At 32.2% G+C, this 16581-nt stretch overlaps 1 protein-coding gene and 1 non-coding gene across 2 annotated transcripts in view; one reads left to right on the top strand and one right to left on the bottom strand.

The window, feature by feature from the left end:
- Positions 1–16581, top strand: part of LOC149478198 (retinal homeobox protein Rx2-like) — a 54178-nt gene that overhangs the window by 11195 nt on the left and 26402 nt on the right. Inside the window, exon 2 of the mRNA XM_089709552.1 lies at positions 12615–12844. Within this exon, the coding sequence (XP_089565678.1) occupies positions 12615–12844 (230 nt within the window). The remainder of the gene's footprint in view (positions 1–12614; positions 12845–16581) is intronic.
- TRNAL-CAA (transfer RNA leucine (anticodon CAA)) lies at positions 5322–5436 on the bottom strand. Its single transcript has 2 exons — positions 5399–5436; positions 5322–5366 (listed from the first exon to the last, which is right to left on the bottom strand). It is a non-coding gene; the product is annotated as a tRNA-Leu (tRNA).

Genomic DNA, 16581 nt, shown 5'->3' with positions numbered 1-16581 from the left:
CTGGAAGGATTTCGTTTCGCTGGATATCGTTTATTTGAATTTAAAAAATCTGGACATTGTTTATCTGGATATCAATCAACTGTATTTCAAAAATTTGTGTTTTAAAAATCTGGCTTTCGTGCATATGGATTACGGTCATCTGGATTTTGTGCATTTAGATTTCGTATGTCTGGAACTCATTCGTCTGGATTGTAAAACGTCGTACAAATAAAGAAATGGGCAAATGAAATTCGGAGTTGCGATTATATGGCAAACAAAACTTCGAAATTTTAAAATTCGGGGTTATGAAAAAATGTCCAAACGTTTTCTGGATTATCATATTCGGAATATTAAAATTCGAGATTAAGATAGGTAACCGTTCTGGAGTTGTAGCGTCAGGAAGGAAAACCCGACTTATTTTTATATAGTAGATTACTTTGATACTTAGATATTGTATAGTGACAAACAACCTGTCAAATATACACTTAAAATTTTTAGATAGATAATAAAGGTCAATTTCAAGACGAACATTTAATGTAAAATAAAAAATGGATCATAACCACATCATACCGCAAATATTGGTACCTATATGCAAGGTATATGTAAGAACCATGGTAAAATCATACACCATGTGTATCTAGTTATTACTATATTAATAACGACTGTTTTTAATTTAAAAACACCAATTTTATAATAGACGAGAAAATCAGCAACACAAACATCAACGTGAATAGTATTATAAAAGTCAATACACTAATAATTTTATTTACAAGTTTAAAAGTTATTAAGAATTTAATAAGATTTACAACGTAGTAATTCATATAAAATCCAAGTTTTAATGGTGGTTTGTAAGACTGGTCTGATTTCATATTCATAAAGTAGGTACTTACGACGTAATACATCTTTTAAGAGCTCATCTTTTGAACATTCAATATCGCACCTAATGCATTAACACCGCTGCGAAAAAATAATGGATATCGTACTAGAATGAATAAAAGATTATCAATTAAGAAATACGTTAAAGATTTCTTATCAAAGCAAAAAAAAAAAAAATGTATTATCGCGAAAAGGTCACCATTCGTGCCTTAGTCAGAATATAAATTCCAAGTATTAATCTCTACAATATTGAGGTGGTATAGTGGTATTGATTTCGAAATGCAAAATTGAATATTGTAAATTCAAGTTAATTAATTTTTATTGATTGTTACAGTTAAATTTGTATTACTGATTGTTACAGTTAACATTGTACAGTTAAAAAAAAATAATATGTATCCAACTAAGTACTTATTTTCAGACCATTAATGTGTGATTAATGTCTAGCCACTATTATTGTCATTAAGTTATCTTTATCTTTTTCAAGTGGCTATTAAGTTGTCAGTAATACAAATACAAATGTTATCATAAGTAACAAATAAAAAAAAGTCATCAACAAAATGATACATTTTGATTCGTTTTAGGTTCGTTACATTTATTTAATTTTAAATACCTATGTGTTATTAATGTAATAACCATACAATGAACAACACCGCGTGTGTGTTGAGGTTACAATAAGAAGTATAAAAAAAGAAATACATTATTAATCACGCTTTACTAAATATTCATTATTGTATTGTCAATAAATTGTTGTAATATTGTCACTGAAGTTAAATCTGTACGGTTTGGGTAGGTCCTAAGCGAATCGAAAAGAATCGGTTGCATACAGTCATACGAACATACAGGTGAAGCTAAAAGCGGTTCAATAGAAGTCAATGGCACAGTATAGGTAGTATGATATTGTACTGTTGCAGAGCAAGCTCCACTAAGACTATAATTCTGTCAGAGTGGTTTATACCCGAAAGTTGGTATTTAAATAATTGATAATTATGAACCTTAACATTGTAATACTATGTATCTGTATGAATTAAATATTTTTAATGCGCTATAAAAAAGGCTGCCACTTTCTAGCCTCTAAACTATCGCCCAAAAATATATCATAAATCGCTTTATTACGATATGAAAGAGAGACGGACAAACGAAGAAATAAACAAATCTTCCTTGTGCCTAAGGATCATATGATAAGTTGTTGTTGCTTAAATAAGAATAAATAATGAACCAATTATGTTTGGTTAAAATTTTGCCGTATAATATTTATTATATTATTTAGGGTACAGATATATATACATATTATATTACATTCCGATTTTATTAGGTATATTGAATTAAAATCGGAACATATATTGTTTTAGTAACGAAGTACATATATACAGAATATAGATATTAAATAATAACCGAGCATTTAAGTATGTACCCAGTCTATAGGCATTTCACTTGGTAATAATTGTACCGAAGTTTTACTTAGATTGTTACTAATCCAATTATAAGGTCTTTTGCAGCTATCGTTTATTTATAATTTTAATATGTGGGAAAATGCCGGTGTGTGATGCCGGTGCAGGTAAAGTGAATTAAATTATGCGTCAGAAGAAGCAGCATTCACCTCTTCTAAATGACCTGGAGTGCAGGTCATCATAAATAGTGAGTGAAACATATCAACAAGGTAGTGCAATAGTCATGTAAGGAAAAAATAAAACAGGTACAGTACAGGTACAGTACAGGTACAGTTAGTCAAAAGTATAGTTAAGTTACAGAAGGAACATAGTTTAAACATTATACCTTACATATACATTAAGTTACTGAAAACGATTTCGTCCCATTGGTTAATAAATAAATGATGACTTAATAAACTTAAATATAAGTATACAACTTATTCATGATAGATTGTCGTATACTTAAATAAATTGTCATTATTGTTATTATAAATACCTATGTAAGATGTTACATTTCTATTTTCTATGATTTTGAAGGAGCGACTATATGCCTATACATATATTCTTGCCGGCTCTTCTCTGTTGAGGCGGCTTTCCGAACCAGTGGTAAATTCATATTTTGTCCTTATATTGACGATTTTAAAATGTTTCTGGACTAGGTCTGGTTGATGAATGAAGGTTTGAGTTTGAAAAAATTATTAATTAATATCGATTTGAATACATATATTGTAAAAATTATTATAATTTTGAATATACATATACTTAATGTAGAAAAAAAAAAGAAAAAAAAAATGAAAAGGAGAGATGTTGCATATAGATAGAATTATATTACTAGGCCAGGTGACACATTCTACTCTATCACTGGTATGGAGCGGACGTGTCCCTGAGTTGTGTTTACTAACTGATACTGGTGCTTAGGTATAGACTAACATACCCGAATAGAACATAATATTTTATTTAATAAAATTAATTGAACAAATTAAAAATTTCTAAAATAAAGGAGGGATGTAGTGTATGTGAGTGAAAGAGAGGGAAGTATTATGTCATCTCTTGCGCACGTGCAACGGTGACACCGCTCACACAGCTCAGTTGGCTGCAGGCGGTCGGAGCGAGAGGTCGTGTGCGTCTAAGAGCCGATAATAGGGAAGGACATACACTACAGGTGGCTTATAACCAAATTGTGGATTTTTATTAAACGGTTGTTGGGGTGTGAATTTAAAACCAAATTTTTGAGGTACATTCGGTGTCCCAAAATTAAATCTTTGTTGAGGATTTTGTAAAAATTGGGGCACCGTTGTATTATTATGGGTACGATTGCGCGACTGATATTGTTCGTGAAAATTAACTTCTTCTAACACAATTTCTAATGCCTGTTCTAATGTATTAGGCGATTTCAGTCTAACAATTCGCACCATGTTTTCGGGCAAATTATACAAGAAAACGTTCAGGGCTGTATGATTATAAATCGCAATTTTCGCGCGTTTAATTTCCGTATCTACCGATAAATTAACCTTCGATATTAGTAACGATCTAATATTCTGTATCCTATTACAAAATTCAAGATAACTTTCCCCGGATTTTATTTTACAGGACTCGAGAGAGATTTTTATGCAATCCTCAGTTCGCGGATCGCCAAAATGTTGTTCCAGTAATTCTTTTAGCGCGGGCCAAGTATTAATATCTTCGCGCTCGGATAATAACGCGGCGGCATCGCCTATTAATCTACTAGTTATTGCATGTAAAACGTAAATATTCTGCTCTTCATGCCCTCTAAATTTATTAATTATATATTCGCATTTTCGAAAGAATAAATTCAAAATTCTTTTGTCTCCACCAAAAAGAGGAATAAGCTTTAACATATCACTCGGAATTGTTATTACGTTTACGCTTTCCATGTTAAATAAGTACAGAGTAATTAAAGTTCTGAAGTCTTTAACCAATTACAATAATTTCGAATTATAAAAATCACACACACAGAAATCAATTTAAAACACAATATAATAAAAATTCTTAAAATATAGCACAATAAAAGAAATATATGTTATCAATTACTATAAAAATTAAAACTTGAAATAAGTTATAAAATCACATATAAAATATAAAAATCATTAATTGAATTACGATCGATTTTGAGATCAATTAAATCAATTAATATTAATATTTCTTTATGCAAAAATCATTTAATTTTCTAATTTAAAACTTTTAATTAAGTTACACTCTATAGTTAATTAGTCTGTGCAGAGTTTTATGCAAGACAATTCTTAGAATTTAATACGATATTTCTTATGTATAAGTTATAACTAATTACTGATTTAATAGAATTTCATATTAAAACCAGATCCGTTATAATGCGAGACGTTCAATCCCAAAATAACAGTTAAAAATAGTTAAAAGTCAAAATTACACTCTCGTGAAAAGGATATGGGAATATATCAGAAAGGATGGCAAAAAGTTTTACTCACCAACCGATCGTCGATCCCATTATTCCTCGTCGTGGTCGTTTAACAAATTTATTATTCGGTTCTTTTAGGATAGCACGGCCTTTATAGCAATGTTCTAGGGCTAATTTTGAAGACCTCTAGACATGCAGACCTTATATGGCTATCCTACCGGCTGCGCCAGTTAAACTTTGCGGGAGCGATTTGACTTTTTTAAAAAAATAAAATAAAATTAAAATTAAACTTATTTAATTATTACTTAACTATAACAAGTGGACGATTTGGAGTCACAAATGTTAATGCCAGAATTACATGCAATGATACAATCGATACCTTATTGCGAAATAAATGTTTTTCAATAACTGCAACGCTTATGCTAAATTGCAAGAACTCTCCGGTGGTCTTGCTGAGGCCAGCGGAAGGCTATTGCTCAACCTAATACCGAGGGTTGGGGTGGATGCGTAACTAGGTAGGTAAGTACAACCATTTATAAACAAAAATAAATATTGAAACATGAAAAAAAAAATTAAACTCTACCAACTACAGATAAAAAATATAAAAAACATTGGAATAACCTTGAAATAAAAAAGTCAAAAAGTTTTGTCAGAAGTGGGATTCGAACCCACGCCCTCAGAGAGGACCAGAACAGCTCAGACCTGCTCAGCAGGTAAGGTTTCCCTTGAGTCTGGCGCCTTAGACCGCTCGGCCATCCTGACAGATACGAGACACGACGAAATTATCGATTGTTTCTTATTTATACTCATTATTTTCATGAAACAGTTTGAACAGTTGGCAGTTGGTACCTATAATTATTCGTTGTCTTTTTAATTATGCTATGATAAATAGGACAGATATTTTTGATATTTTTGTAAAATAACTAAAATAATATACTAATGACTTAAACATAAAAGTAGACTCTAGGTAGGTAATACCTACTCTTCCTATAGAAAAAGAGTCGTTCATTATTATTTAAATAAAAAAAAAAACTAATTAGGTATAAGGTAAGCCTACCAATTATTATTTATCTATACTGGTTTATATATTATAATAATATAGACCTGTATTATATTTTGTGTTATATACTTATACAAAAATGAATTTTCTAAGAAAACTCCTGAAGTAAAATCTTGTATCATTATATTGTAAGATTTCGCAGATCTAGTCAATTGGCATTTGGCATACCTACCTACAAAATTTCATGAGAATCGGTCCAGCCATTTCGGAAGAGTATGGTAACTAACATTTATATGGGTATATGTATAATATGTATATGCGTAGCTTGAATATAAATCAAAATGCTGAGATTTACTGCGAGGCCAAAAAGGTTCAAACCAAAATCCCCGCATCGGTCAAACTTGCTGATATTTCAGTATTTTCTTTTCTAGAAAATTCCACAAAATTCTTTATTTCATTCATTGCTTTTTCTTTCACCTACGACTTCATATTATGTGTAAATGGTCTGCAATTTTAATTAAAGTTTATGTTTTTAATGAAATGAAATGAATGATGAATACCTTTATTATATCTTTTCAGTATAAATATGTTTGAAATAAAATAATCAAACAGTTTAAAAATTATACGTACCTATGTTAAACCTTGCATTTTATTAGATACTTAATAAAATAAGTCACCTAGATAATTTAATAAAATTTAAGCTTTAGTTCAGTCGGTATTTACGAGCCTTTTCAAACGAGCCTAGAATTTTCCGCCCTTTAAAATTTGTAACATAATTTGCAGGTCATTACTTTACAGCTTTAAAAACTCTTACAGCCACGAACACGATGACTGGATAGCTCTTACACAATAATCCGTTAATCGTATATATTTTATGAAATTTGGTGAAGAGTCTTTAGCCTTTTTTTTCAAATTCAAATTGTCTTTATTTGTCTTATTATTCACACTACTTTCTACTGCAATACTCTACGAGAGAATCCACCAAACCACGCGCCTTATAACGCTAATTACTTTGAAAATATTATTACATAATTCATTTGGCAGCAAATTGTCCAACCAGTCGAGCGATCGATCGACTAACAAATCTAATGTGCCTTAATGATTTTAAACCAGTTGCCCAATAATTGCTAGACATCAGATCGGTTGACGGACGCGTCCGGTCGATAATTGTTTATATTGAAAACACTGAAAATAATTAATAACTTGAACGTTTAAATATGAACGTTTAATGTTTGCTAATTGATAATAATTGATGTATGCTTTTAAAATATTAATTGCAGAAAGTTTTTAACTGTCCGTAGCTATGTATTTTTGCGCGTTCATTTGATAGGTTGATTCTTGTTTTATTTACTTAATAAATGAGTATATACTTGATATATATCTATCTTTATTATCAATCTAGATGTGACTGGAAATATACTGAAGAATCACATAACATATTATATATTAACTGCATCTTTTATCTCTTCCCCTCGAATCTCTATCTATTTTAAAACGCATCAAAATCCGTTGCGTAGTTTTAAAAATCTGGGTGCATAAAGACAGACCGACTGACAATAGAAAATGTTTTCTATTTACTGAGGTACCTATGTAGTGAGTACAACATGATTTAAGTACCTAGGTATTATACAATAATAATAATAAACTAATTTGAGATGGTTTCAGCCATTCGGTACATTTAAATTTTTAATAAAAAACGTTACATTTTTTATATTGCATTACTGTTCAGATACAATATATATGCAGAGGCAAGTTATTTTTATCAATTTTTGTTTGGCTGTCAAAGTTAAATCTATAGGTAATAGATTAGAATATTTTTAGGCAAAATGGAAAAAAATACTTTCGCATCTGTCGCATCTGCTTATTTAAATTGTCTCTATGTAAAGTTTTGGATATTTATTATCAATCTAGATAGATTTAAAAGTTTTCAATGAGAAGCTGAAAAGATATAAGGAGTCAAAAGGAGGAAATATTTTATATTTTACTATAAGTCATCTCCTGCGACTCTGACCGCCTTAAATTGATTTTTGCGTGCTATACCTACTCCCTCCAAAGTAAATTTGCCCAATAATGTGAGCGATCGAAAACATACTTTTATTTATTTGACGAAATTGCCATGTTTTCATAGAAATACAGATACTTAGATACCTACACAGAAGTTTGATGTGTCGCTAAATATAAGTAAAATTTAAATTTTATGTCTAGATATGTAACTAGGTATACCCAGAGCAGAAAATGTTTTAGTTTTAATATTCATAAAATGCTTTTACTTTGACATACACATTAAAATTTCATACCACAAACTCTTCAAGTATTAAAGAGTAAACAACAAACATACAAACCAAACGACTGTAACACGATTATTAAACATCGCGTGTTCAAGTAATTCGTTAATTATGGGAGCGATATAATAAAATGTGTATTAATTAGTACTTTGCTATTTAGCCTTCTTACCGTTATGACGTATTGTTCACTTTACATGCTTTGTTCGTTAAGATTTCAATTTAATGGATCGACTTTGCTATCGCTTAATTCGTAAGTAAGATACATGAATTAAAATTCTAATAACACAAATTAGTTTACCTACTTCTACGTTCCTACTACTACTACTAGAGTGTCGCAACTCGCAATGATCCAAAGTGAGCCTAGCGTTTAGACAGAGATTATGCCCACAAATCTTAATTACTCAATTATATACAAAATACCATCCATTAATTTCACAATAATTGAAATTCCCTCATACTCGTCCAATAATCGAATACAAAGCAAATATAGTGAATCGTTTATCTATCTGTCCATTAGGAAACGGCAGGCGGCGGTCAGCCAGTAATCGAATAGCGACGTAATAGCGATTGCAAATCGATTGTCACCGCATCGACTTCCCCCTTACTAATCAACCTCTCGATTATTGTCCGATTATTCGATTCGAATCGATTTTGATTGGTTACCCTCGGTTGTGCAAATGTTTGCTTTGCTATAGCGTTGAATGCGATTATTAATTTCTTTCTTTGTGGTGAATAGGGTAGTGCAGAGTACTTATTGCAATAGCTATTAGACAAATAGGCACTTGGATAGTTTCTGGAAATAATAAAACATCTTATTTAGACATGCATCTGATAAATCGTAAAGAGGTTATCACTAAAAGCAATACGACGTGAATACGACCGAAAGAGCCTGAGTTTGATTACTATTAGAGACTGTAAATATTTACCTAATGGTGGTAATAATAATAATTTCTCTATGGCCCAGTAGTCTAATGAAAAGTAAATGTGCCTGTGAAAAAAATGATGTGTTTAACAAATGTGCAATGTATCTGCCCATGAAAATACGGGCTTTATTTATTTATATACCTTTCGTTGAATTCCTACTTATACATGTAGGTTTACTTTATTTAAAGCTAGCTAGTACCTACTAGGTATTTCGACAAGCGAAATCAATATTGTGAAACATATCTCTGAATATGCAAATACGAATCAATTTTAGAAAGTTGCCTCTCCTAAAACACAAACGCAATTACTATTTCAAAACGCCAATTTACATTAATAAAAAATCATTACGATTGATTGTAAAAAGCATGATCGAATCGCTGCATTGTTATTACTTATTACCATTAGGCAATAAAATTAAACAGCACTCAAAATGATTAAATACGAAGAACTTAATACACAGCACGGCAAATCTGACACGTGATTAGGGTACAGATGAAAAAACAACAAGCCATTATGCCCATAATGCTGCGGCTGTTGCCAGATTAACAATAATTATTACAATAAAACCGGCCAAGTGCGAGTCGGGCTCGCGCACAAAGGGTTCCGTAGCAGCAAATATAATAAATTACAGTTAAATCAACCTATCTCAAAAACTATAAGAGATACTTTGATCAAACCAAAAATCGTTGAAAGAGTTAATTAGCATGCATCACCTCTATTTTTTTTAGAATTTTATACCCCGTAGTTATAAAAATAGAGGGGGGGGGACATACTTTTTACGACTTTGAGAGCTGATATCTCAAAAACCGTTCACTTTAAGAAAAATGTTTTTTAGAAAACTTTATATCATTTTAAAAGACCTTTCCATTGATACCCCACACGGGTATGTACATCGAAAAAAAAAATTTCATCCCTCAGTTACATGTATGGGGGGCCCCACCCCCAATTCTTTTTTTTACTATTTAGTGTCATATTTTTGTAGCGGTTCATACAACACATATTCCCATCAAATTTCATCACTGTAGTACTTATAGTTTCCGAGTAAATCGGCTGTGACAGACGGACAGACGGACAGACGGACAGACGGACATGACGAAACTATAAGGGTTCCGTTTTTGCCATTTTGGCTACGGAACCCTAAAAAAGACAAGATCGTATCGTGATAAGTGTAAAACATCTTAATGCGTCCATAATATTTTTATTTGTTTTCTACCGCTTGAAAACACCCGTCCCTTTCACGCTTTACTCTCAGCCTAAGAGAGAGCGAGACGGTTGTATGGTAGCAGGATTTTGATGGCTCTATCTTTGACAAGTTTTCTGTACGTTTGATTTCTTAATCGTCGTTGCGAGTGACATTGGGTGAGATAGCTCGGAATTGAATTAAAATATTTGTACAATCTTATTTAGTCCAGATAAGCGATTGCGACATCGACTAATTGACTGTAGTTAAACGCTATTGAAGTAACACTTGACACGCCTCACGCCTGCGACACACAGATTACACGGGTTTTTTAATCTGTGATTTTGTTCAGCTATTAAGAATCTGTCTATTCTCTATGAAATTAAATCAAATATAACTTTGAAAAAAAAATCACTCGGTGGATTTTTTGTTTGCACGTGGTTTATTGTGAATTTTACAAAATATTTTGGCATCTTTAGGAGATTCATGTTACAATGTAATTTAACTTTATTTTACGATACGCATAGAAAATAATTTGACACAATGTATTTCATAAAATCTCTCGATGATCTGCTTTTAAATTAGGTAAGTGACTTTTATTTTGTTAAAAGAACATTCTAGTAGCCTTAGCTAGCTAGCTATATGATTACCTACTTTATCCTTCTTCTATATTCTAAAACGGAAGTAAATAGGAACTACAATAAATATCAGTTTCCAGTAATTTATTAGACAATAATGTATTGCAAACATGAAGTTAAATATCCATTTGAACACACAATAATGACTGCGTTATCGGCGATCAAGCTGCTGCTTCACGCAAGCTATACCTAGGGATTGTGATTTATGAAATGTTACTTCCCATAGTGATAACATTTTTAATCTGTATGTGTGTATGTATGAATGAACAGATGTGTTCTTCAATGTAATTGTATTTCACACGGAAAGTTTCTCTTGATGGCAAATTTCGAGGTAATAGGTATGTAGAAGAAATACGCTATGCTATAGACTTTTTTCAAATGTTTGTTTGTCTATTTATGAATTACTTTTACTTTTCCGTTCCTTTCTTATCTGACTACTCGAGTATAATGTTCTAATGTCTCGTAAAAACTAAATAATTTATCCTAAAAACAATGAATCAATTTTTTTTTTTATATAAAGGGTATCCCTTTATATTTTAACATGATGTGCCTGGCTGATTCATCCTATTGATTTCGTCTTTCTATCCCTTTTTAGGTACCTTATACATATTTTTTCTTAACTGTATGTTTATAACAGACATTTGACTTATTTATTGAAAGATATTTCACACTAAAACTTAAACTATCACTATCACGTATCACTTTACATCGGAAGCGAACACCACTGCACACTGCAATCAGCAGCTATATAAATCACAAACATACACGCTATCTGTCCGTGTGTCCAAATTTGAATATAATTGCATTACAGTCTCACTCATTAACATAAACAAACACACTAATTGTTATGTTTGATTCAGCGTACGGACGGACTTGGCGAATCATTTGGGGCCTCATTATCTTTAAACTGAGTATTTCAAATTTCTCGTGTACATACTTATATAGGCGTATGGAGAAAAATAGAAACATTAAGACACTAATTTCAGTGGGTGTCTTCTTTATTGCTTCATTATAAATGCGACAACAGCTTTTATCTGTACCTACCTATTTCACTCTTGCACCGCTATAGGTATTTTTTAACTGATAATTTAAAAAACGAAAGATATTCTAACTCAAGTGTATTTTTATAAATCATTGAAAACCATGTAATTAGTCTAGTTTAATTCACGAAAACAAAGCTCGAAAATACTATAGATGTGTATGAAGAATATGAACTCAACGCAAGCGAAGCTGCAGCCGGAAAGTATTTTATAATTTTTGTTATTCAACACATGTAAGCTCTGAAAAATTATATGAATAAATGGATAAACAAGACTCTAATAAGTCAATACATGTCTAAATAACATACATATGTATGTAGATGATGTAGTATGTTGACTGTTGGGGCCTCTTAACATCAGGGCCCTAAACATATACCTAAGTACATCCATTTACCTGATTGGTGCTTCAATGATATATGTGTTTGCACACCACTTATCTGTTATTGCTGATGTGGATTTAATGCGGTTTGCTGTAGGCCTGTAATAACTACTTGCGTTTCCTTGTACCAGTATTTAGTAGTTTGTGTATAAAATGATTTATAAGGCACGTTTAGAAGGTGGTAATTTGCAGATTTGTGTATCATGTTATATATGAGTTTCTCATACTTTAAATTTCTATTCTTTATAAATTTATAAATTTATATTTGTTGTAGATACATATATGTAATAATATTTTAGGTCTATTAAAATGATTATACAATTTATACCTAAATAATTGCGCCGGGTCTATCCCGCGATAATAAAACTCAAAACACAAAGATCTGTTCATTCAATTAGATTACTGTTGAATCATCATTAATTACCTACCACTACAACATTAGGTACCTACCACTAAATCGTTTACAATTTAACATATTCACAAACCCATTCCAGGCGAGGGTTCATGCAACAGCAACGATGGTTACCAAGTTGCGGACAAGTCAGACGACGAGGGTCCTCCAGCATCTGCAGAAGACAAGAAGAAGCATCGGCGGAACCGCACCACCTTCACCACGTACCAGCTGCATGAACTAGAGCGAGCGTTTGAAAAGAGCCACTATCCTGACGTGTATTCGAGAGAGGAGCTGGCTATGAAGGTCAATCTGCCGGAGGTTCGGGTGCAGGTCAGTTGCGATTTTTAAAACAACATTGATGTCTTATTCACAGATAATATATAACTTAAATATGTGTATAACCACAGATACTATACGAATAGTATAACCTTAGTAATCTGTAGTAGAACAATAATGGTTGGAATGCTACTAATATTACCGAGATAATCATCTACAATATTTATAAGCCTCGTTTGATATCTAAACTGCGATATAGCGTATTATGTAACTAGTTGAGCTAGTTGTCTGTACCTTACAATCGCGTTGGGCCTGGAGATATTCTGCCGCTGACGGGTCTGCGGACGCGGTTCTACCGAATACCCGCAGCCCCGTCAATAAAGCGGCACGGCGGAACACAGTGGAGTTTAGTCGGTAGGACCCTGCACTCAGCAGGGTGAGTCCGACATAACCCAGGGCTCTTTCCCCAAGTGCCCTGGGTATGCCTAAATGCATTCTCCACTATAAAAAAAAAGTTGTCTGTAGGTACCTATTCAAATTTTAATAGGTATCTGATTAATTGATAACATTGCAATTTACAAATAATGAATTCCATACCATTCGCATTATAAGTATTACCCGTAGACATCAGCCTATCGTGAATTTAATATTTACCGAAAAAAAAAAACAAATATAAGATTGACGTAAATCCTACAACAGCCGTACATTTAACAACTAATAATGAACGATTAAAGTTTCACAAACGTTTCCGAACAAACCCAATTTTTCACTTAAGCAAATAAACCGCATTCCGAATCCAATCCAGTCCATAATTCAATATCGGAAACTAAACGAAAAGCACCCTTTAGTAAGTAAAGTTCGCAAACAAAATTGGCTTCAAATATAATGAACCCAAGGGGTTTAGCTCCCCACCGGAGCATATGTCAAACGAACCCCAATGTTGGAAAAAACCTTCCACATAATACAAAAGTTATCAGGGAACACGATTTGGGGATCCTTTCAACTTGGACATGCCTTAATTGCTTCTTATGCCACATTGAAAATGGCATCAATTTGGCATTTGTGTGCAGTAATAGTGTTAGCGGACAAATTAGCATTATTTGTGAAATGTTACTTTATTTTACTAAACGGCTTTGCATGTAAATCATGTGTTTCAAATCACATGTGTTTTAAAAGTGTATTGTAGAAAATGGTTTACAGAAACTTATTCTGAAAGCACTAAAAGTTATAGCTGCATTGATTTTCATTTTATCTATGAAGATTGTTTCTTCTAAAAAGGAACCGCATAACAATTGTTTGTTTCTGAACACCCCGTTAGCGCCAATCTTTAACAAACGTTTAACGTACCTCGCGTGACTCGCACCAATTTATCACCACACAATAAACGCACAATAAAAACGCTATAACAAAAGCGAAGCTGATCGCTTACCGCTGTAACTAGCACTGAACAAATACTACACTGTCTGTAACGCAGTTAATAAAGGGGTACAAATGTTTTCGATGGGAAAGCGTTCGCTACGCATTCCTTGTTACACCTAATCTATTTTGCTAACGGGTTTTTTATTGTTAAAGCTTTAATTGCTTTATAAAGGTTTGCTAGGTTTAAGTCATTGTTGCAATTCCTTTTATGTACAGTAATTAATAATTATTAATTGGTGTTTATTTGTATATACAATTTCCCAAAATACTTAAGATGTAGATAAAGCTACATTTTAAATTCTCATAATGTTAGCCTTGTCGTACATCTGTTCTATTTTAACTATTGCACGCCTCATAAGCGAAGCGTTGAGGTGGGTACTACTGTCACTTCGCGCAAAACATCTGATTTTTCAAACTTAAAATGTCTTTATGTATCATACATTGCACTTGTAAGATAATACATACACACACATATTAAGAAAAAACACTATTTTTAACGTTCATGATATTTTTGATGTCATTTTTGTTATTTAAACTAGTTAAAAAACAGTTTAAAAAAGTTCTGTCTTGGACGTCCGTGTGTCTGTATGTGCGGATCCTTTTTCTTGTTAACACGATAGCGACCGAAATACTTTACTAATCGAGTCTTTTTTTTTCTCTTACGCTTGAGTATGCTCAGGAATAGAACCCTTTCATTTTTCAGGGTCTGATTCGATGTGGTTTAATTGTTATTAAATAAACAAAAATAATAATTAATAAATATTTATTAAAAAAAATTATGAGGCGTGCACTTTTGGATTTTCCAAATTATTTTACTTTGCGATCATGTTAAAAAATGTCTTGATCCCTATCGACTCTGTCTCGATTTTCTTTATTTCGTTTGAACTCTTCTCTCCAATCTCGTATTTTTATTTTTATTCTTCTTCCAGTGTTTCTTACTTCACGGATAATTTGATTGCCGTCCTGTTTTCACATCTAGATAACCTATGAGGCTGCACTCAAGATTCACTATTAGTAACTAATTTATAAGTAAAATGCCTCAATATCCCTTACCCTTTAACCTGTCTGTAAGGCAATTAACTGCCCCAGAATTAGCGGCCATTTCGCCACTTCTCATTAACTTTTTCATTACTTTGTGTCCGAACTTCGCTAAAGGACGGTTGCGATGTTTATTTGAGGGCTTTTCTAACTTTGAACGTAAATTTAATGAAAATAAGACACCAGACGAATCTGTTATTGGAAATAATTTTGGTAAAAGCAAATTATATATGCCCTTTCACCTTTGATAGTAAGAAAATAATTCATTGTACCGAATTAATGTTCATTTTTTTTACAACTTGTGTTTATTTTTTTGTGAAACTTCTGCTAAAAATTATGATAAAAAGTGGGTTTTATTATTCGATCTTTTTGTTTTATATCTGACTTAAAGAACAACAAATCACCAATAAATAGTTATTTAATTCAATTTATGACTGTCTTAAACGTTTAACACGTATTTAAGTACCCATTACTTCTCTATGTCCCCACGTCAATGAGAATAGGGGACCGGCACTTAAACCCAATATGAGATCTGTTAAAATACTTCAATTAACAATAGTTTAATGGCACTGATTCCGATTGACTGCTCCCGTACACTCGTACAGTGAAATTAGCGAATCAGATAACAGCTGATTATTATCTGCATTGTTGAAGCCACTACAAAATAGGGCATTGTGTTTTTGTGTTTGATACAATGTTTTTATAAGTCTTCCCGCTATTTTTTTTATTTACTTTTAAATTACTCAGTGGGAAATTAGTGTAGAGTAATAAGTCTACAGATATTATCATCGTAATTAAATGTATGTAAAAGCAACAGTTTTGATGCGTTGATTATTTGACAAACAATCCAATAACAAAACTTAAATAAGACAGCCTTATAATAACCTTCTCCTTATTATCATCATAATTATACATTCATACAATTCTTACATAAAATAAAACGACCTACACATGTATAAAATACAAAAATACATACGAAATATGCGCACTAGTATATGCAGGTATATGCAGGCGTAATAAAGGGTGTTTAGCTAGCAATCAATATGTACTAAAACAACAAAAGCCTATAAAACCATTCAGAATAAATGGCTCTCAAATCGTCCATCTGTTCACTCAATTGCTTGTCGCTTCACTGGCGCGGTTCACTTGCTCTAATGTGCTAATAAACGACGCGTACTAAACGCTCCTCGAGGTACAACTCTGCAAAATAAGACTCTATCACATTCATATAAGATTGAAAGTCGGTTGGCATATCTTGGTGATGAGGTAAAACAAAACGTTTATACGTTACTCGAATATAGACTTTATTTATTAGCAGAAAGGTTCATTGTAAT

Source organism: Colias philodice, chromosome 22 (genome assembly GCF_061535455.1).
Source record: "Colias philodice isolate Cphi_HAF_F1 chromosome 22, ilColPhil1 Martin Lab GWU primary, whole genome shotgun sequence".
In the NCBI taxonomy this organism is placed as follows: domain Eukaryota; kingdom Metazoa; phylum Arthropoda; class Insecta; order Lepidoptera; family Pieridae; genus Colias; species Colias philodice.
The sequence above is the reverse complement of the archived record's forward strand: the minus strand, read 5'-3'. Positions and strand labels throughout refer to the sequence as shown.